The 21,691-nt window shown below is 41.2% G+C and overlaps 1 protein-coding gene across 1 annotated transcript in view; it reads right to left on the bottom strand.

The window, feature by feature from the left end:
• Positions 1 to 21,691, bottom strand: part of CDC5L (cell division cycle 5 like) — a 31,192-nt gene extending 9,501 nt beyond the window's left edge. The window contains exons 1-14 of the mRNA XM_039696002.1: positions 21,382 to 21,691; positions 18,135 to 18,238; positions 17,145 to 17,306; positions 16,189 to 16,316; positions 15,220 to 15,319; positions 14,918 to 15,136; positions 13,624 to 13,768; positions 13,315 to 13,503; positions 11,789 to 11,937; positions 9,897 to 10,059; positions 8,690 to 8,854; positions 6,992 to 7,072; positions 6,441 to 6,686; positions 3,464 to 3,661 (exon numbers count right to left, since the gene is read on the bottom strand). Coding sequence (XP_039551936.1) covers positions 3,464 to 3,661; positions 6,441 to 6,686; positions 6,992 to 7,072; positions 8,690 to 8,854; positions 9,897 to 10,059; positions 11,789 to 11,937; positions 13,315 to 13,503; positions 13,624 to 13,768; positions 14,918 to 15,136; positions 15,220 to 15,319; positions 16,189 to 16,316; positions 17,145 to 17,306; positions 18,135 to 18,238; positions 21,382 to 21,426 — 2,094 coding nt within the window. The 5' untranslated portion in view covers positions 21,427 to 21,691. The remainder of the gene's footprint in view (positions 1 to 3,463; positions 3,662 to 6,440; positions 6,687 to 6,991; positions 7,073 to 8,689; positions 8,855 to 9,896; positions 10,060 to 11,788; positions 11,938 to 13,314; positions 13,504 to 13,623; positions 13,769 to 14,917; positions 15,137 to 15,219; positions 15,320 to 16,188; positions 16,317 to 17,144; positions 17,307 to 18,134; positions 18,239 to 21,381) is intronic.

Genomic DNA, 21,691 nt, shown 5'->3' with positions numbered 1-21,691 from the left:
CCTTGGAAAAATACTCTGGATTTTTAAAGCTACTGGATAGCTCAGAAAATTCCACACAGCTAAGGTGTACCAGAGACACTGGTATACTGAGGGCACAGGGACTCACTTGCATAGACCTGAAACTCCCCATCTGTAATGCAAGAAAGTTCACATACTAATCCTCTAACACTCTTAACCCACATCAAGTAATACATTCAAGGAGTCCAAAACCCTCAAAACAGAGCAATGAAAAGTATTACTAATACACAGCAGTACACTCCAACATCAGAACTACTGATGAGCTGTGCATTACTGATGATCCTGGACAGGATACCCAGCCAAACAGAAGCTCTCCACAACGGCTCCACTTCGCCTCCTCAAGTTCATCAATAACAGCACAAATCTGTTTGTGATATCAGCATCCATTTGAGAAAGATAAATGTCATGTCAACATAGGCTGCTACGACTAAACCACTCAGGCAGTGAGAACAGGACAATTAGAGGAAGATGAGTGTGTGTCCACACCATCAATCCAGCCAGGAATCTCTGAGTGACAAAGACAGACCCAGAAACAGCTTGGTTTTTTTGCACAGGATCTGCAGGGTGTCAGCAGCCCCATATGGAAGTATTAGACAGTGACTTCCCCATGTGCAGCTGTGCCAAATATCACTACACTCTCATGGTTTTTTCGCCCTAAAAATCTTAGTGCACTATAAATGGGAAGAAGCAGCCCCCAAAACTGACCAACATCAGTTGCTGCTGCTGGTAAACTCTCTTTTACAGTTTCTTCTCTTCTCACAAAGACAGCTAAGAGTACAAGCAAGTGTCTTGGGGTACCGAAAGCTGATCTAATATCCCTGCTTTTCATTAAGCTTGTCTGATACTTCCCATTAAAATATCTATTTCAACTGATATTGCTTTCAGACAATTTTAATTGGAAAAACATTAAAATGAAGGTGGGTTTTTCATTGCTGATAATGGGGTAGGAAAAAAAAGTCTGTGCTTTTTTATTGCATATTCATTTGTTCATTAAACTGCTATGCTTTTTATTTATTGTTTAAGAATTGATTCAGCAGGTGAGCTATGCTTAAAAAACCTGTATATCTTCCTTTTAGGAAGGGCCTTTTAGGGTCAAGCCACAGAGCTGCACTAAACTGCATTTTGCACACACTTGGGAGAGATTTTCAGGTCAAATTTAACTTTGCACAGAGTCCACCTGCACTCAACAACAGTGACTTGTGAGAGGCAGCACAGTGCTCACTGCACCTGCAGGCACAGGGCTCTGCTGGCCCCACTGGGGTGGTATTTTGGAACACAGGAAAATGGGAAAGCAGGATTGTGTGTGGAATTGTACCAAGCCATCAGTCTCATCCAGCAGCACTCTGATCTCCCAGGGGATGGAGCTACATTAGCCAGAGTCTCATGACTGCAGTGACTGATAACAGACACAGAAGGGGTCAGGCTGGAAGGGACCACAGTGGCTCATCTGGTCCAATCCCCCTGGGTGGATTGGACCAGATGAGCCAGAGGGGCAGGATCTCCTTCCTCAGCCTGATGGGACACAGCTAACAGGATTTTGTTAACTGTCTTTCACAGAGTCCCATGCAAAGCTGGCAGAAAATAAAACCTTTCCTTTTTTTTTTTTGGCAAGACCTCTGATTTGTATTTTGCTTCCTGGGTGACTGTCTTATGACTGCAGAGCAAAGACCATTTAGAACAAACATACATGAGATTGATAAATGATAAACTTGACCTTACTTTGCTTCAGTATCCTTCATATGCATTCCACCACCAACTTCTCATTCAAATATTGGGAAGAGAAGGACAGAAATCAACAGCACAAGAAAGCCCACACAGAAGTAACCAATTTAGACTGCAGAAACAGTGCACAGGATAAAGACACAGGGCCACACACCAAACAATTAAGAGAAAACAAAATATTCAAGAGCTACTCATTAAGCAAGTACCATCCACCCTGTGCAGTAAATGAGTCTGTGGAAAAACTAAGCTGCAATCATGAAATTAAAGACTGTCTTAAAAAGCATATGCACAGGCAAATTAAGGCTGTTCGTGCATTCCCTAACTTGGACTGTTTGACTTTGCAACTTTAATAATGCCCTTCTAATGTCGTTTTGGACCTAAGATATTTAAATTTCAAAAGGATTTGTACACAAATTAGGTGCAGCCCTCTGACTTCTGGCGCGCTGCCATGCAGGGCCAGGCTGCTGCTGAGCTCCCACACGGGTTTGGGAAAGCAGAGCAAGTGGGAGCCTGGCAGGCAGCGCTGGGCAGGGCAATGGTGCTCTCTGCTGGGTGAGCAGCAGCACGACAGGAGCTCTGGAGTTCATACTTAACCCCTACTACCGGGCTACACGCAGGTGAAGTGCTCCTGGCCCGGGGCTGGGCTAACAGCTGAGGGATCTGCACCTGGACAGCGCTCTTGACTGACAGACTTCACAAAACACACACTCACGTTGTATTTCACGTGTATGAATCAAGTGAAAATTCAGCCTTTCTGGCCTCTCTAGTTATTTCTGGGGTAGCAGCTGTTTGGGTAGGTTTACTTCTAGCTATTGTAGCTATGTTAATGTTAAATACAAAAAACCTTTTTTTGAAAAGTTTCCTTTTACCATAGGAAAAAAAATAATCTGATTCCTGCAGAATTTAGAGAGACTTTTTAGGCTAAAGCAGTATTTTAGAAAACACTTATGTCTTACTGCAAGTCAGAACAAACATGTTCTATGGGAAGAAACTTTCAGACCAGCTTACTTGTTATTATAAAATGTTGTCTATTTTTGGTTTTTTGTATGGAGCGTTTGGGTGAAAATCTAGAGGGAGGACTGGGCAAGGGAAATCAGTGTCAAAGTGAAATGGGATCACAAACATCCATTGTTCTCTTTTTTGGAGGGAATCTCTGGAACTGGGAAAAGATGCCAGCCTGGCAAGAATTCCAAGACTATCTAACCTTCATGTATGTAACAGTCAGTCAGAAACCAAACACTGAGTTGGAAAGAGAACTTGAGAGGAACTTTGGCACAGAGATGTTTTTTTTAAGCATCTTTCTCTGAGGTTTCTCTTCATACTGGCCACAATCAAGTGCAAACTGAGAAAGATCTGATCCACTCACAGCAGAGATTAAGAAAACATAAAAAAAAATCCACATGTAATTAACAGACAGCAGAACCTGATCTTCTCTCCAGTAGAGAATGGACTGGATGAACCGTGTTACGGCTAATAGTGCAGAGAGAAACTTTGTGTGGGAATACTCTGTGTGGGGATACTGTAAGGAGGAAGATGAGAGAAGGTGATTTAAGCACCTCAACAACATCTATAAACTCCCTAGGAAAATTCCTCAACAACCAACCTTTTCAAATTAATCCCTTCAAAAGACCTGACTGAACTCCTACAAAGGAAAACATAAAAAAACACACAAGGAAACTCAAAAAACCAGGAGGTACAAAAGGCAGAAAAAAGTGACACTGACCTCGAGTCTCTTTTCAAGTGACTCTATCCTGTCTTTTTTGCTGGCCAAGTTAGCCCTTGTGTAGCGGCTCTGTCCAGGCAGGTACAACACTTGGCTGTAACATTCTTCCCACACCTGGTTGTAAGCTTCACTTGACAGCTCTCCGTGCCCCATTCCTTGCTTTACCACCTCCATCTCTTGTGCCAGGAGATCCTGTGCCTGTTGGAAAGGATGAGAGAAGTTGCAGTTACAATACACAGGATACAAGGAAATTTCTCTCCTTTTCAAACCTTCAGCGTGCAATTCATGGGGGCAGCTTTTCTTTTCATACTCAAAGCTCACCATCAGGTTAAGCTAACTATGAAATCGAACACAGATGCTGTGGATTACAAATGAACCCCAGGCTAGAAGGCTCCTCACAGCACAACTATCCCTCATTTTAATTTGGCCAAATAATTTGGCCAAACCTGACATCACTGTGGCGTGGCTAATGAAAGCTGTGGCACAGCAAGATACTTCATCTCGCTGCACAAGAACAGAGATAAAAGCAGGGACCTTGAGGGGAGGGAGAACTGTACAGACAGAAGCAGCTGTCCTATGAAACAAAAATCACTTTTCATTTCCTTTTGCTTGCCCTTCTCCACACAACCTGGAAAGTCAAGTCTAAACATTCCCGGGTGAGCTCTGCTGCAGGAAACACAACCCTGACTGTAACTAACAGGTTCTGTGGCTGAAGAACTGGTGAGATATGAGCACTCTGCTGCTTCCAGTTAACTTTACAAAGTTTACAATGAACCAAAAAGATTCCTGTTGGTCTCACAACTCTTAATATTTCTGACAAAGAGCATGGCCCACAAAACTACACAGGCACCCAAGTCCTTCTGATTTTTATGAATAACTAAAAGACTAAAGCATCTTTGCCAATCTAGACTTCATTTGGTTTTAAGAGCATGTCCATGTCTTCTCTTTCAACAGCATTTACAGGTGCAGCACAAATTTCCCTATCAGCAGTAGCTATCTTACTGCAAACAGCTGTTATGCTTTGTAACTGCACACTGACCAGGTAGAAATTCAGGTATCACCAGATTAGATGATTCCACAGATACTGGGGAAAAGAAAATTAATTACTTGTTCTTGATGGTCAAGACAGATAAAACAGGAGTAACACAACCACACCTGACAAAGCTAAAGCTATAAATTTCAATTAGCTAAGATTAGTGAGGAACTAATCTTAGCTAATTAAGAAGCTATAAATTTCAATTAGCTAAGATTAGTACACTGTGAGGAACTACTTGAGGGTATTTACTTGTGGCTCCAGGAGCTCAGCACACCTTGCCCAGCACCACTGCTAATCCTTCCCAAAAGAGAACTGCACATCAGGAAAAGAAAGGAGTATTTTATGAAATGGTTTTAGGATGAAGATGTTCTAAAAACAAATGAAGTAAAGCAAAATAAAAAAGCCTCAGGACGAGATCACAGAGATAGGAAAAATTTCTGGTTTGAACTGGATTTTAGACAAGAGGGAATATTGTGCTGAATGTTAATGAGCAAGTAGGAGCAGGGATAAAAAAAAACTTCTGCCCATCAGTTAGGAGACAGAACTTCCAGGGACTTTAAAAAAAAGTTTCCAGACAAAAACTACTGGACCGTGTAATAGTCTCTAAGGGAAGTGATAGCAAACCTGATTCTTGCTGCACTTCAAAACAGCCAGAGAAAGCAGTTGGAGAACATTCCTCAGGGAACAATCTGACACTGGCAGGACAGTGAAATTCATGATCTAACTGTATTTTCCATCTTTAACGTCTCCTGGTAAGAGATCTTGAAGTATAATTTTTCATTTCACAGCAAATTGGAAGTACATACTGTTCAGTGTTTCTCCTTTTAGGCTCTACATTCATTGGTCAGATATGGTCATGGATGTGGATTTAAAATCTGCTTGTGTATCTTTAGAGTCATAAAGGAGTAAGGGATTTAGGTGCAGAGATACAACAGGTATTGTCAGAGGACAAGTCTAAAGAGACAGATAACTTGGTGGCATGTGATTTTGCTCTTTTCACTCATTTTTATTCCTGTAGGCATTTGGTCAAAGGTTATTGGCAGAGCTTCACAGGTGAAGCTCTTTGAAACAGCTAAACCACAGAATTGCCTATCTGTCACTTGGCAGCAAAAGGCAACATCTGTAGCTGCTTAAATAAATGAACACCCTGAACTGGAACCCTGGTCCAGAGCTGCTGTTTAACTTGGGATTACAATGCAAAACAGGACACAGTGCCCAGGCCGCCCACTCCCTGCAGCCAGCCATGGCCCAATCTGCCTGCTCAGCACTTCTGCACCAGGTATGGCTGCAAGATCAGCTGCCACAGCCCAGCAGGCTCTGCACCAGCACAGCTTGCCTGGATTGAGCTTGACCAACATAATTAAACAACCTGATTTGCTGCTCTGAGGTACAAGGTGACTAACATTGTCCTATTTGGTCTGCACTGTTTTGAAGAAAATGCTTTGTAATTCTGGATTAATTCAAATCCAGAGGCAGCAGAAGGTGGGTATCACACCTGGTTAATGCCCCAATGATTTAACAGCAATTTACAGAAATGGGAAAGTAGAGCTTTGGTAACTGTTGGGATATTATTGCTCTTACCCTTATTTAAAAGGATAAGCAACCACAAAACATTCAAATTTGTATCTCACTGACAACGTCTATGGGCAAATACAGCATCCTCATCATTCTGCTGAAAGGCCAGATTAACATCAGCTCACAGAAAGCAGAATGTGCACTTAAATCATCCTTACTTATTAACTAATCCTTACCTAATGCTTGACAGTGCTGGGTTAATGATCAAACCTGATTATCTTAGAGGTCTTTTCCAACCCCAACAACTCTTATGATTACAGCCCTTCATACAACCCTCAGTTGAATTCTGTGCAGGCTTTTTTCCCCAGTATTACAGAACTATGCCCTAAGGAGACTTTAGGTCTCCTTAGGCCACACAATTCTCACCTTCTTGAGATCCTCTTTGGAGAACTTCTCATAAGGATTTTGTTCCAAGTAAGCCATGTGCTCTGCATTGTTGCTTCCAAATCCTGGGCCTTTGCCTTTCTTACCAGTAAACTGTTCTCCAAATGGATGGTGTAAAAGGTCAAAATGAAGCATGGTAATCATCTCTTTCTTTATGAGTTCTTCACTTTTCTGCAAGTCTGTTAGGGGTGGTTCCACATTTAAGGGTCTCAGTATTGTTTCATTAACCTGTCCAGAAATAAAAAAGTTTGTAAATATAATATACAACAAAAATATTAAATATTCAAGTATGAATTTTATGTATTAGTTAAACCCCAGTGGAGGTGCCAAAACCCTTGTGACACATGCAGCAATCTCAACATCTGTGCAGACAAAATACCACATGACAACTCTGCTGGGAAAGTTTCCTCAAAATCAGCATAGTCAAAGATTTCACTCTCTCATGATTTCCTTTGACTGTATTTCCTCCTATAATGGTTAAAGCCTTTATTTTTAATTTTTGTTCCTTAACAGTGAATTTTGTTTCCACTTACTTCTGAGGGCCGTGGTAGATTCTTCTGCACAGCTTTGTGCATTCTCTTCAGCTCCTTGGCACGCTCTGCTTCTCGGAGAGCCTAAACAAACAAGCCAAGTGTTATTCCAGCCACTGTAACACAATCAGATCCTGCCTAAGAATGTATGTGATAGAAAAACTAATTGATTATTGCAGCAAAGATTCCTTCCAGTATACAGACTTTATGTTACTAAGCCACAGCTAAATAATGTGATGACAATGTAATTCACTGTCTCTAAAGTGAATGGGAAGAGTACAGCAGATTAACTCCAAGAGAAAAGAGATCTTCAAAAGTCACTTCCAGGCATCAAATTCTCCTTCCATCTCAACTGCAGCAAGATTTGGTTCTATACACATTTCTCTTTGTGTGACAGCTGCTCTAATTCTTCAGACATTAAATCCACCAGGAAGAGGAAGACTCCTAAATTAGCAGCCATGACTGTTTCTCATCTTCAATGACTTAAAGTACGTATTTTGCTAAAACAATATTGTTAAAGTGGAAAAACAAGAGCTAGTTCTCTTTACAATACACTTTCAAGCAATAAATGACATGAAAAGCCAGTGTTGTCAGGAACTTCAGGAACAACGACCAACATCTTCCATGTTCTAATCCCAGCATGTCACATCTTCACTTGATGGCAGGATGCTCTTCTCTTGTATAATGGTATAACTCAGATTCTTTCCTCTACTCTACACACATACATTACTTGTATTTACTCAGACTTTTTATTAGGGTATGTATGCACAAGACATACAAATACATGTATAAAACATGTTCCTCCCCAAATAGGACTCATGAGGAATCAAATTCTGAGAAATGCTTATCCCATTTAAAAAACAAAGCATATGATTTTTTAAAATATTTTGTTCACTTGTCAAGGCACAGCCACTGTTAAAAAGTTCTCCGGAGCAAAAAATCTCATTTATTTTTATTAAAAATGCATATTTATATAAGGTATATAATGGAAAGAGATTTGCAACACAAAATTCAGGCTTAGCAATAAATAGAAAAGGAACTGTTTTTAGAAAGATTTAAAGTGGCTCTGGTTACTGGCCAGTACAGCCATTTAACTGGCAGAATTTAGGCTTGTACTTTATCCAGCCTTCCTTGATTCTAAACCAAACCAAAACAACAGGGACCCATTCACAACTTGGCTGTCTGGGTAATGTTCTGGTAGTGGCCACGGGTGCCAATTCCCTGCATGGCAGATTTTTATCTGTGTGCTACCAGCTTGCTTAAGTTTGCATACACCTGTCCAACCTTTCACAAACAGCAACTTTTAACCTTGAGAGAATAACCTGAACCTGAAAAAAAGGCACAGTTCTTATGTGCTTAAAATCAAGGAAGTGCCACTGTAGAAAAAAGCTTTTAATTAAATTTTTATCTTCTGGGGGGACAAACACAGCAGGTAGGACACAGCCACTCTTAGAGACTTCATGCTAGAAAACGATGTAATGCATAGCATTAAGAAATTAAGAAAATTATTTAGAGAGAAAACTGATTTGGCCTCTGTGTGTGTATACTCTGATAGCAACAAAAAAAATAGATAAATTTCTCTTTGCTATCCTGTAGAAGCTGTACCTCTCCCATTGAAGAGGGAGTGTGAAACGATGGGAACCATACAAGGAACACATTTTATTTTACACAAAAAGCACCATCCACATCTCACACACTGACCTGCTTGCGGGCTTCTATATCAGCAGCATCTTCTACAAAGGTTTCATCTACTTCATGTTCTTCAAGTTCCTTTTCTGCATTTTCAGGCAGAACAATCTCAAAGTCATTCTTTGGAGCAGGGAGGGCCATGAGCCCCATGCGCAGGTGCTCCCGAGACTCCCTCTCCTGTGGGAAGAGCAGGGAGATGTGATGCTTCTGGATTCATACCCTGAATGCAGTGCAAAGCCCTGAGTGCAACACAGTCTCCATTAATCTGCATTAACAGACAGGAACAACACACTAATTACTCCCTGGCCACCTCAGTCTGCTGCAAAGCCAGAAAGCACCAGATCTGGAAACCAGGGGAGTCCACCAGGGATTTGAAGCCTCAGTTTCCCTTCCAGCAGTAAGAAGTCTTTTTACTATAAAAGAGAGAACCAAAGAATAACTACATAAAATAAACCTTCTCCTTCAAGCTAAGAGAAGCTCTGGAATTTTGAAGAGTTTTTTTTTGTGAGAACATGGCAAACACTTGGAGGGCATATCTTAGCTAGGCCAAAAAGAAAACTGCCAATAGCTCAGGTGGGAGATCTCAAAGCCACAGTGGAGGCTGCAGAATCAGCCACATAAAAGGAGTTCCCAAGGTGCTACCTATTAGGTATATGCCCTTTTATACCATGTCTAATTGGCAGGGCCCATCTGGCTGAATCTCCAAGAATGGAAACATCTGTTGCCAAAGGTAATGAAAGAGTCTGGATGGGACTCGGATTTCTGAACATCTCAAATCCCAGAGCTCCTAATGGCAAAAATTAAACTCCTTTAGCTCAGTGTTGTCAACACGGCAGACTGATGAAAAGGTCCTGTAGGTAAATCAGGAAGTCAAGATGATGAGGAATTTGAGGATTGTGTAGGATTGCAAGAAAAATGAATCTTTGCTCAAGATGCATTTCCTACTCAGCTTCAAAGATAGAAACAGGATGGAAACTTAACTATGTCTTCTCCAAAAAACAGTTTTTAGTGTGTTTACTGAGCACACTGAAAGCCATTCTAAGCAGCAAGACTTTTGTTCTTTTAAATAAAGATTGCATTTTATTATGTGATGAGGACAGACCCATAGACAAGTGGAAGAAAAAACATTAATTATAAAATAAAATTATTTTCAGCAGATGAGAACTAAAAACCTGAAAATTAATAGAGCACAGTTTTCCACTTCTGAAGTACTACTTACCATTTGTTTTGCATAGGATGGGTCACTGTAATCTGCCATTCCCTCTTCGGGGTTGATGTTCAGTTTATCCCGCAGGGGAGTTCTCCCAGGGGTTGTGCCAAGTGCAGGTTTGGGAGTCAGTCCTCCTCGAGGAGTTAAGCCCTCTGACCCCTGAGAGGGTGTTCTAGTGAAGTGCAATTAGTCATTAGTTTTTCACTAAAGAACTCTACTTACAGAAGTTTGAATGTTGGGAAAAGTTACATAAACACAGTCTATACATCCAATCTAGTTTCTTTTGTTCTTGGGAGGCAGTGAAACTGTGACTTACAGAAGTTTGAATGTTGGGAAAAGTTACATAAACACAGTCTATTACATTCAATCTAGTTTCTTTTGTTCTTGGGAGGTAGTGAAACTGTAAAGTGCAATTACAAGAATACTAAAAACAAATTGTTTAAGCCTGTCAAGGTGCAACCAAGATCCTGTCAAGCTGAAATCTAGGCACATCATCATTTTAAGAGAAGCTTCAGGAACTCCACCAACACAAACTCCCACTGCTGCTTTTGAGAGAACAGCTTATCCAGTCACCAGGCATTATTCTGGGATACAGTAATCAGGGTTGAATTGCAAGCTCTGATTTCCCCACCACCTGGGCAAATCATTCACTCTGAAATCATCTGGCCCAACAGCTGTCCCATGCTGCAATTGAATGGATCATCCAAAATGCCTCTGCTTCCACTGACTATTGAAGAAGTAATTACATTATAGTAATTACTTCTAAGCATCTATAGTTAGGCAACAGGGATTAAGTCTTAAATTTTCTTGGCCACAATTGCTTCTCCTCTAGACTAGGAAGGAATATTGTTCTCTATCCCAATGAGCTACTACATGAATGAGGCAATACTTCATGGGTTGATTAATTTTTCCCTCTGCTCAAGGACGTGGATTTTCCCACTGATAGAGCATTTCTGCAAGCAAGCCAAGTTGACCCACAGGTAACATATTTATATGTGCAAACCTGAACTTCAGAACCTAAAAAAACCACCACAAAAATCCCAAATAACAAAATTAGAACATCTCTACTTTTTAAGATATAAAATAATGCAAATCAACAGCCAGATCACTCCAGGTCAAATTCTACATTCATTTTGCACCACACTGACACCAACAGATCTTACAAAAAAGCACTCATTGCTGGAACTGCTTTTTTAATTAAAAGATCAGTTTCTGAACAAAATAAAGCTGCTTTGGAAAAGCTGCCATAAAGGTCCTTTTTATTTCATTCTCCACTTTTCGTACTAACATAATACAAGCAAAATTAGAACCTAAGTGGAAAAACCTGACATGCAAAATGTACCAATTGTAACATGTTTTAGCTGTATGGTATTTGACATTTGTGGGATATATATTTGTTCACTGTAAGAGTTAAACCAGCAATTCTGTACTATTTAGATTGGCAATATAAGAAATATTTTATTTTGGATATATATGGCTTATAAAATATTTACTCCAGCTTTTCAAAAATTCAGTGTGGGTTTGGCTGAGGGACCTCCCACATCTTTGACTCCAAGGTAATACTTTGGAAAGGCCAGGATCCACATACAGAATGACACTCCAGCTTACTATTTATACTCCTGCATTACTCCAGAATAATTTATACTGCTCCAGACCACAGAAAGCCACATTTTGGATCAAAACTCCAGTGAGCTGTATGAACACAGATGAAGAGGACATGGCTGAGCTTTCTAAAGACACAGAGAAGGAGAAACTTGTACAACATGGGCTTGAAATACAAGTGAGTTTCTTTTGAAGCTCTAATCATGACAGTATTTTACACATCAAAATCTGCTCTGTTCACCCACCTCCAAACAAACACATGCCCACCCAGGCACCCATCAGAAAAGGAGTCTGTTTACCTGAAAGGTGTGGAAAGCACAGTATTTGGAGTCTGAACAACCTGTTTCTGTGGTGTTACCCCTGAGAAGTCACTTTCATGCAAGGGAGTATTAAGACCTCCTTTCAGGGGAGTATCCACATTTGTGAGAGCCATCAGATTCTGGGCCTCCTGTGTAACAGACAACACAAGCAGTGCTTCACCAAACATTCACAGTCATGTTAACAGATTCAGCAGCAGAACAGCTACTGCAGCAGAACAGCAAGAACAGCTGAAGAGTAATTTGAATATCAGTTTGTGGAAAATGTTTAAAATTTCTTAGCTTCAACACCCATACACTGGTATTTATAAAACCTACTGTTCCATTGAGAGACATTTGACCTTCATTTCCAGTAAAATATGTTATAAACTGGAGTTGCAAAACTGAGTGTGTTACTTATTGTTTCAGCTTCCTTCAGTTTGCCAGACTCCATAAATCTCCAAGATCTGTTAGTGACTGAACACTCAAGTAATCTTAAGAATCCTGATTTTAAAAGGGAAGAGCACACTTGAACTCTGAAACCTGAATTCAATCAACTTTTATCCAAACTACACTTCAAAGACAATGTTCCAAAAGAGATGGTTACTATTCAGATTTTTGGTCAATGACTCAACTGAGGCTTTTATAAACAGCCCCCTTCTTTATTTCATTTTTCTTTACTACAGGGAAGAATTAAGTCTTTCTGAAAATGAGCTAATTATACTACTGCAAATAGCAAATATATTCCCAGAAGACCACTAATCCACCTATGTGGATAATGCTGTGACATTTATAATAAACTCCATTTGAAGGTGAACCTGACCATTCCTGCAAATATTGTACAGACTTAGGTTATGATCTGCAGAGCCAGGAACTTTCTCCTATTGAAATAGGAAACTGTTGAAATACAGCTCATTGCCAGCTAAGAGGGTTTTTGGATTTTTTGTTTTGGAGTGGGATTTCTGGGGTCTTGTTTTGTCCTACACACTAGCTGCACTGATTTAATTTATCCATTTCCACACGCTCAATAAAATGTTACTCAACATAACCAGTCTTTGAAAAATCCAGGCAATCAGAGGTTGCAAAGGCAGGTTGGCCAAAACCTAAGTTTTAAGCCAATAAAGTGCTGTGAAAAAGTTCTTGTATTGTCACAGTTAATTACTACTTGTTATTTGAAATAAAAGTTGGACAACAAAAAATGCACTGTTTTAAGGAGATGAACTCATACATCTTCAGCACTGAGAGACACAAGAGAAGGGAAAATTATGCAAGACCCCAGGAGCATGGTTAAAAGCTTCACACAATATATGACTAAAATAAAAATAATCAGAATGTTTTGAAACACACTGACAATTGATCAAATACAAGCAGATCTGCTTCTATGCTCTTCAGTGTGTCCTGAAGATAGGGATTGCTTCAAATCCCAATATTGAACATGATCTAAGGAGTGTTTCTCTGGCACTTAAACCTTCTACTCAGTTGACTCCTGCTCCAAAACTTAAAACCCATCCTGTACACTTATACTGTACCTGCAGGATCCTGTCCTGGGCTGCTGGAGTTTTGGGAGTCCTCAGAGCTATGCTGTTGTTGGTTACATTATATTCAGAGAGAAGAGTGCTGGAAGCTGAGTTTGTGATTCCAGATTCCTCAGCAGTCTGCCGTGCAATCTCACTTGCTTGGCCAACTTTTACAACTTCTTCAAGTTCTGTATCAGATATCTTTGAAAGAGAAAATCCCAAGGCACAGTAAGATACAACATAACTATGAGATCCATTTGATAAAATAAAGCACTGTTTTAGTAGCCTTATAAGTTGTTTATCATCAGTAAAACATCTCACCTGAGGAGCTGGAAGCACCAGTTTACTCCTTTTCTTGGTAAATTCTGACACACCACTGGTCTGCAGAATAGCTGAGGGCAGGTCTGACTCTTTTTTCCGTTTCATGTGTTGCTTGTCCTTTTTGCGCTCTCTTCCCTCCCTCTCACTGTTATTATGGAAAACAGGATCAGGACAGAACACACAGAACAGCTACAAAGCAAAGCAAACAAGCCAAGAGCAAAAAGGCCCTTTTCAAACACTGGATATGCTGAAATAAAACACTGCAGGAGGAGTGGAGCACCTTTTGGGTGATTAGATGTGATCTGCAGGTCTTGCAGCAGAACCTACTACAGAGGGCAGTGTAATGCTTTTAAATCATGGAATTAGCCAACAGATTTAGCTTTTAGGCTGAAAAACTACAACAGGATCACTGGATCAATAAAAAAATGTCAGGCCAAGAATTTAGATAGTAACAAGGGAATGTGAAGAGTCTCTTTTTCTCCAGCAGCTGCTAAGGGAAGGTGAACATTTTCTTTTGTGGAAAGTGGGAACCAATTTCTCTTCAGTCTTTAATAAAAATGGCATTTCCTTCAAACAGCAATGGAGGCAGTCAGTGAAATCATAAACTTCAGTCTGAAGTTTCTACCTGAACCTCTGAACAAAGAGCCATGCAGAACAATGAGTTAGTAACACCACATGAGTTAATAAACCAAATTGTACATGGCACTGGACTCTTTCAGTTAAAAGCAGTTTTGGCAGAAGTGGGAAATGCAACTGTATGATTAAATATATACTCAAGAGTGGCATTTAACTTCTCAACTACACTTTTGGGGATTTTTGGTGGGGGTGGGGAGAAATTAAGCATTTAAGAACTTAAGAACAACTTAAGAACTTATCAACTTAAGAACAACTCTATCAGAAGTAATACTACAAATCTACTATAAGCAATCATAATAAGATTATTATTTAAAGGACACTAAATGCACAAGCAAATAAACTGCTAAAAAACAACCTCAAAAAAAATAACATTTCAACTTAAAGAGCAAGAACACACATGAGAAACATTATTCTGATAAAAGGTGAACAAGAGGAAAGAAAAAAGGTGATCATAGACAATAGGTGAACCAGACCTTCTGCAAGGTCTGGAAAGATAAAACACAGACAACTGGAAAGGCAGAGGCCACCTGCACTCATATTTGTCCCATGGAAAATACATTTCCCACCCACATCATGTTTTCAGGACTTAACACACATACATATGGGTTGCTTTTTTTTTCAAATACTCTGTTCCCTCCTTATTACGACACACACTTACGATCTTAGTTCTCCATCCAGGTCTTGCTGACGCAGTCTCCTGAAATCTGCATCCAGGGACTGATAATTTTCTTCTGATGTATCATAAAAACCAGGGGCAGGCTTCTTTTCAAATGGAATTTCTGCATTGTAATCCACACCTCTCTTCTTTTTTCTTTTCTTCTGGATCTCAATTCCAGCAGCACGAAGTTCTCGTCTTTTCTGGAGAGCAGCAAGACGTCTAAAGAAACAGTAACACTACATGATTTAAAGTGTAGAGTAAAGAAAAGAAGTCCCAGGATATGAAATCAAATGTAAGTTTACCGAGCTTCTTCCAGCTGCTTCTCCCTGGCTTTCCTCTTGGCCTTCTTTCCCTGGGTATTTGCCAGACGTGCTCGAGCCTCAGACAGCATTTCAAGCTCGTCTACAATAGTACAGATAAATACAGCAATGAATCTGCACTTAAAAGATGAGAGTCAGGAAAAAGATTACATTAAGATCAGAAAACCATCTTTAAAAGCTGAATCAATCAATCAAAGGCATTCTGTGTCATCACTGATCTCCAAGTTATCTCAATGTATTTACTAAATCACTGATCTCCAAGTTACCCCAATGTATTTACTGAATCACTGAGCAGGTGAAATGAAGACTTTTAGAAAAAAAGCGTCATGTTGAAAAGAGTATCAATAAGAATCAACACCAAATCAAACTATTTACATAAAGAGGCCAACTGACCACATTAATGAAAGTAAATCTTCATTTTCATCTTTATCTGAGAGTATTATCTTGAGAACTTGTTAATTGCATGTACTTCCAGAGCTGAAAGTGCTGTTTTTGTGAATCTGTGACTGTTCAAAACCATCAATGGTCCATTCATGGAATTTTAACAATGTTCATTTTTCAGTTTATAACATTGCTTTGTGCAAGGGAGAAAAAAAAGGAAGTCAGGCAATCCTTCTGTGCTTGAATTCAGCATGGATTCACCTGAGAGGTGTGAGCTAATGGAAAATCATGAAGAATGCAAAGTAGCAGAGCAGTTGTCAAAGTAAAGAACAGCCAGTCATTGTAACAGATGAAGGTGACAGGTAAGGAGGCAAAAAACACACCAAGAAAAGGAAAACTGGAAAAGTATAACTGACTGGCCAGATACAGAAATAAGACAAAATGTGCAAGTAAATCACGACCAGACGGTAGTGGAAAAAAAAGAAGAAACCAAGGTACACTGGCTGTACAAACAGAAAATTCAAACAGATCAGTTTTCTGTCAAAAATTGTAAACACACTCCAAACTCACCTTCATCCATGTCAATGGGATCTGGCCTGGCAGGTTTGGTTTCTGGATTTGGATCTATTTCTCCAGGTTTCAGTTTCCGAGGATCATCAGCAGTTTCTTCCTCATTGTCTCTCTGAGCAGCTTTGTCCCTGAAAACACATTGCAGGTGTTTGTTTTCCAGCTCTTTGTTTCCCCCCAGACTCATAATAACCACCCCTTAAATGTCTCCAAAGACTGATTATGAAGCAGTAACCTTGTGCTCTGTACAATACAGTAAATCTGTTATACAATTCACAAATGTGGTACAGTTCCACAATCTTAAACAAGACAAGAGAAAGAAACCAACACGGTATTACATTACAACACTAAAATATTATATAAAATACAATACTAATACAGCTAGTAAAGAAATCCCCTCAGGTAATCTTTAATAATAAAAACAAGAATTCCAGCAGTGTGACAAAATTAAAAAATCAAGTTTTATATCATGTTTTTTCTACTCAACCAATTGCACCAGAATTAAGAATGCTCACAAGGGAAAACAGCACATTCTTTCTGTTCTCGTGGCCAGAAGAAACTGTTTATAGCAGAGATGATATCTGCACATTCAGCCTTTTCAACACGTGTTTTATGTCTCTTCTCTTTCTCACACACCCACTCCTGCCGATCAGCCACTCAAAAAATGCCCAAACAGCCTAATAAAAGCACAAATCTTGGTGATCCCTTAGCCAGAATGACCAGGAGCAGGCAGAAATACACTTATTTCTATCGAAGCTGCTCTCCAGGTTCCAGGAGCTTCTTTCAAGCTAGATACAAGTGAATGAAAACAATCTTTAAAGGTTTGCTCATAAAAGGACTCAGTCAACTTGAAACCACCCTAATTTACCACAGAAGAAGGGAATGACACACTGCTACAACTCCACAGATCTTTTTGGGTATTCTTGGCTAGATTTTCCTCTAGGCAAGCAGAAACTCACAGCAGAAATTCATAGTGTTCCAAGCACTGTGCAGCAGTTCTCCCAATGATGGGGGCAATGGTTCTCCACTGGGTTGGCATCAGCTTGGCCAGGTGCAACAGCTTCTCCTCCTCCTCCCGAGACCACTCTGTCTTTTTGATGCTTGGGTCCAGCCATTCGTACCTGTAGTAAGGGAAAAAATTAGGGATGACAGATCCAAGTTATCCATTGATTTGTCTTCAAGAGTGTTTTCATGACATATGTATTTGAGCTTTAAAATGTATTATTTATCCAGCATTTTTCATACAGATACTACATCGCCTTTCTTTTCCCATCTCTATTCTGGCAATGTAAAGAGTCACAGAATTAGTCCTGAAAAAGAAAAGTAAAAATTGCAACTATCAAAGAAAGAGAAACGGTAGAATTTCTTTGTCTTCAACCTTTAACCTTCAACCTTATCTTACTAATCCTCAACTGTGCCACTACTGTTGTCTCTACAAGAAGTATTCCATTAAATATGTGTAGCTCAGTATTTCAAATAAGTCTGATTCTCAAATACATTTATGCTGCATCAGTATTTGCATCAGTTTAAAGCTCCTATTTTTCATAAAATACTAAATTTCACAGTGCAATTTCTTAGCATTTACTCTCAAGTCAAACTTCCATTACATTAAATTAGAAAATTATATGTAAGAGAGATTAGTATCTTACAATTTTACTTCTTTGGCAATATCCACCAATTAAAACATGCTTAAATAAAGGGAAAAACTAATGTTTATAATTTAAAGTGATCCTGCATTTGCTAACACTGCAGTCACTGGCAAACAGAACATCTGGCTACTTTTTTTCAACTACTTTCAAGCAATAAGAATTTGAAGTTTCCATGATAAAATCAAACAGTGTTAAAACTGTTGCTGGTCTGTGGACATAAGTCAGTCTGTGGTAACATTTTTTCCTGAATTTCCACTAATTATGAAGGTCATATTCCCAGGCACAGCACCTCTCACTTACCATCTGGCTTTGCACTGCTTTGCTGATTTCCTGTGCAATAATGAGGCAATTCGAGACCACTGGTTCTTGCCATATTTCATAACAGCTGCTTTCAGAATTTCATCCTTGAAAAAACCATAAATAAATACCTTTATGGACTGCAAAACAGAAAGTCTGAGCTCAAGCAAAGAAGAACATGGTAAATTTCATGGGCTGTCCTAGAGGAAACCTAACACAGCATAACACTGCTACTTCTGTTCCATTTTATTCTCAAAAAAAAGAGGATTTGTATTTCAAAGGTCAATTAAATCCATAAAAACTAGATGAAATAGGCACATGATTATTGTTCCAAATGCCATATAGCCAACAGAACTTCCCAAATTATTATTTTCAATGCTCTCTAATGCACTCATGTTTAAAGGCTCTGTATGTCTTCCCTGAAGGACAGCAACACAAACACAGGTAAGGAAGTGTTTGTCTGGTAACGACACCACAACTGGGGAAAAAATTAGAATTGGCAGATATCCCTGGCTGCCTTGTTTTAAATAATACTATAAAATTATATATTTTTCACATTTTAATACAACTGGAATAAAAATGTAGTAGATTCAGCTTGGGAGCCAGGTTGTTCATATACAATGAAGTGTGCACTGAGTTTGATCAAAAGACAGAAGTGCTACCAATTGTCTGTCAATCCATCCATTAATCCTTCTCTCCCTTTCTTGATAGATGAGCTCATTATTTCTGGTCTGTTCAGAAGAAGTGGTATTTTAAATGCATTAAAGCTATTCTTACAGCCCTGTCAACCACAGATGTCCCTCCTCTGCACCCAGTGAGTGTTCAGTGAGTCTGACACTGTCTCCACTGACACCTCCCAGAGAACAACAGCTTTAACTGGGAGCTTATGATCAGCCCTTGATCTGGCTTGAGCTGTTACAGGCAACAATTCATATGAATACTGTTCTGAAATAAATACTAAATCCTCCCCTGTGTGCTTTTTTTAACTTCTTGGTGCTCTGTGGCACACAGGAGCTGTACTGGTGACATGAACAGGCTTTTTCTGTGTGTAATGGGTCATTTTATGAACAATCTGTTATCACCTGGTTCCACTCTGTCTTTAATGCTGTATGTATAATCAAAATGTCCAAAAAAAAATCCAACACCTCTCTTATCTCTGGTACACAAAGCCTGGTGAAATAGGGATCTACCTGGCCACTGGAACAGGCTCCTCAGGGCAGTGGCCACAGCCCTAAGCCTGCCAGAATTCAAGCAGCATTTGGACAATGCTGTCAGGCACAGGGTGGGATTTTTGGGGGTGTCTGTGCAGGAGCTGGACTTGGTGGACCATGTAGGTCCCTTCCCACTCAGGATATTTTGTGATTCCTTTTAATGCACTGCTCTTTCTCTTCAACTGTCAGCAAAATTTATCAAGTATGGAAGACCCTCAGGATGAGGTGAAGACAATGTGAGTTCTCCTGTCTTCTGCTGACCCCAAATTTAGCTGCTTCCTGGCAGACCACTGATACAGCACAAGTGCTTAAAAGCACACACAACACATTTTATCTTCTATTACTTTTCCCTCACTGTTTCCTGGAACCACGTAGATGCCTGGTGTTCACAGTGTGCAGTAACAGAGTTCTGTATTTTACAGTGCCAGGTACATCCTTTTGCTTTAACCATGCATCCAATAAAACTGACATCCTTGATTCCTCATGTTATTTACTTATTTTTCATGGCCACTTGTGGTTCTGAAAGCTTGTGCCAGCAAAACTGGAGGGATTTGTTCTTTCTTGGAACAGTTATTTCTGTGTACAGGATTCTTGGGGCTGCAGATGAAGAGCCCGCACACATTGACAAGAAACAGACTGAAGTTGCACCAGGGGTTTAGATTAGTTATTAGGATTTTTTTTTCCCATGGAAAAGGTGGTAAAGCATTGGAAGAGGCTGATCAGGGAGGTACTGGAGGTACCCATGTGGATGTGGCACTTAAGGACAGGTTAAATGGTGAACATGGTGGTGGTGCTGGGTTGATGGCTGGACACTTGGTGATCTTAAGTCTTTTCCAATCCTAAAAATTGGAAACTCTGCCTTTGTCATTTCCACATTTGGAGATATGCTGATGGCTGGACACTTGGTGATCTTAAGTCTTTTCCAATCCTAAAAATTGTATGACTCTGCTTTTGTCATTTCCACATTTGGAAATATGTTTAAGGGCAAGAGATGCCTGCTGCCTCATTCCCCTAGAACATAAGAAACCTGCCTAGGCAGTACAGGTCACACTCCAGCCTGAGACAAGCACATCTCCAAGCACAGCACAGCCCATGCTTCCACTCCAGTGGCAGTGGGAGCAGTTTCTCTGGGGCAGAGGGACACAACACACACATGGCTGAGCTCCCCAATCTGCAGCCCAATGGAAAAACAACACCAGCGTGACCTTTGACCTTTGCCCACTGAGGCAGCAGGAAAGAGGAAGGCACAGGTTACTGGGGACCAACAGAGTCAAGGAATCACAGAACCACTTAGGTTGGAAAAGGCCACAGATCACTGAGTTTAATCTACACCTCATCACCACCATGTCAGTGAGACCATGGCACTCAGTGCCACATCCAGCCATCCCTTAAACACCTTCAGGGACAGCAACTCCATCACCTCCCTGGGCAGCCCATTCCAATACTTAATCATCCTTTCCTGTGAAAAAATTCTTCCTCACGTCCACCTAAACCTCTCCTGGTGCATTCTGAAGCCATGTCCTCTTGTCCTGTCGCTTGCTGCCTGGGAGCAGAGCCCGACCCCCACGTGGCTGTCCCCTCCTGTCAGGGAGTTGTGCAGAGCCAGAAAATCCCCCTGAGCCCCCTTTCCTCCAGGATGAGCCCCTTTTCCAGCTCCTTCAGCTGCTCCTCATCAGGCCTGTGCTCCAGAGCCTTCCCCAGCTGTGCTGCATGTCCCTGCACTCCCTCCTGCAGTCCCCAGACCCTCTGATGTCCCTTCACGCCCTCCTGCAGTCCCCAGACCCCCTGATGTCCCTGCAGTCCCCAGACCCTCTGATGGCCCTTCACTCCCTCCTGCAGTCCCCAGACCCCCTGATGTCCCGGCACAGCGGTTCCAGCAGACCCGAACCTGCCCCGGGTTACCCCAAACCCTGAGCCGCCCGCGCAGGCGCACCACGACGCCCGCCCCCCTCCCGCGCCTGCGCACCAGGGAGAGCTCCCCCCCCAACACCTGCCCGGCCCTGAGGGGGGACGGGGGCTCGAACCCCGCCGAGTCTTACCTCGGTGTTCCGCCACACGCCGCCTTTAATCATAATCCGCGGCATCTTGGCGGCGAAGGGAGGTGGGGACGAACCCCTGGAGCGAGAGAATGGAGAGGGGGCGGGAGCGCCACGGGCGTCAGCGGGGCCTGCCGAGACGGCGCACGCTCGCCCTCAGCGGTGGCGGGTGCCGAGGGTGAGGGAAGCGGGGCCGGCTGCTCTGCCAGAAAAGCGGGAAGCGGGACCGGCGGCTTTTCCAAGGGAAGTGAGGCCGCTGCTCCTCCAGGGAAGCGGGTCCGGCCGCTTCGCGCATGCGCAGCTCCTCCTCAGG

The sequence above is a fragment of the Passer montanus genome, unplaced genomic scaffold, assembly GCF_014805655.1.
Source record: "Passer montanus isolate IOZ18808 unplaced genomic scaffold, ASM1480565v1 scaffold94, whole genome shotgun sequence".
In the NCBI taxonomy this organism is placed as follows: Eukaryota; Metazoa; Chordata; class Aves; order Passeriformes; family Passeridae; genus Passer; species Passer montanus.
The sequence above is the reverse complement of the archived record's forward strand: the minus strand, read 5'-3'. Positions and strand labels throughout refer to the sequence as shown.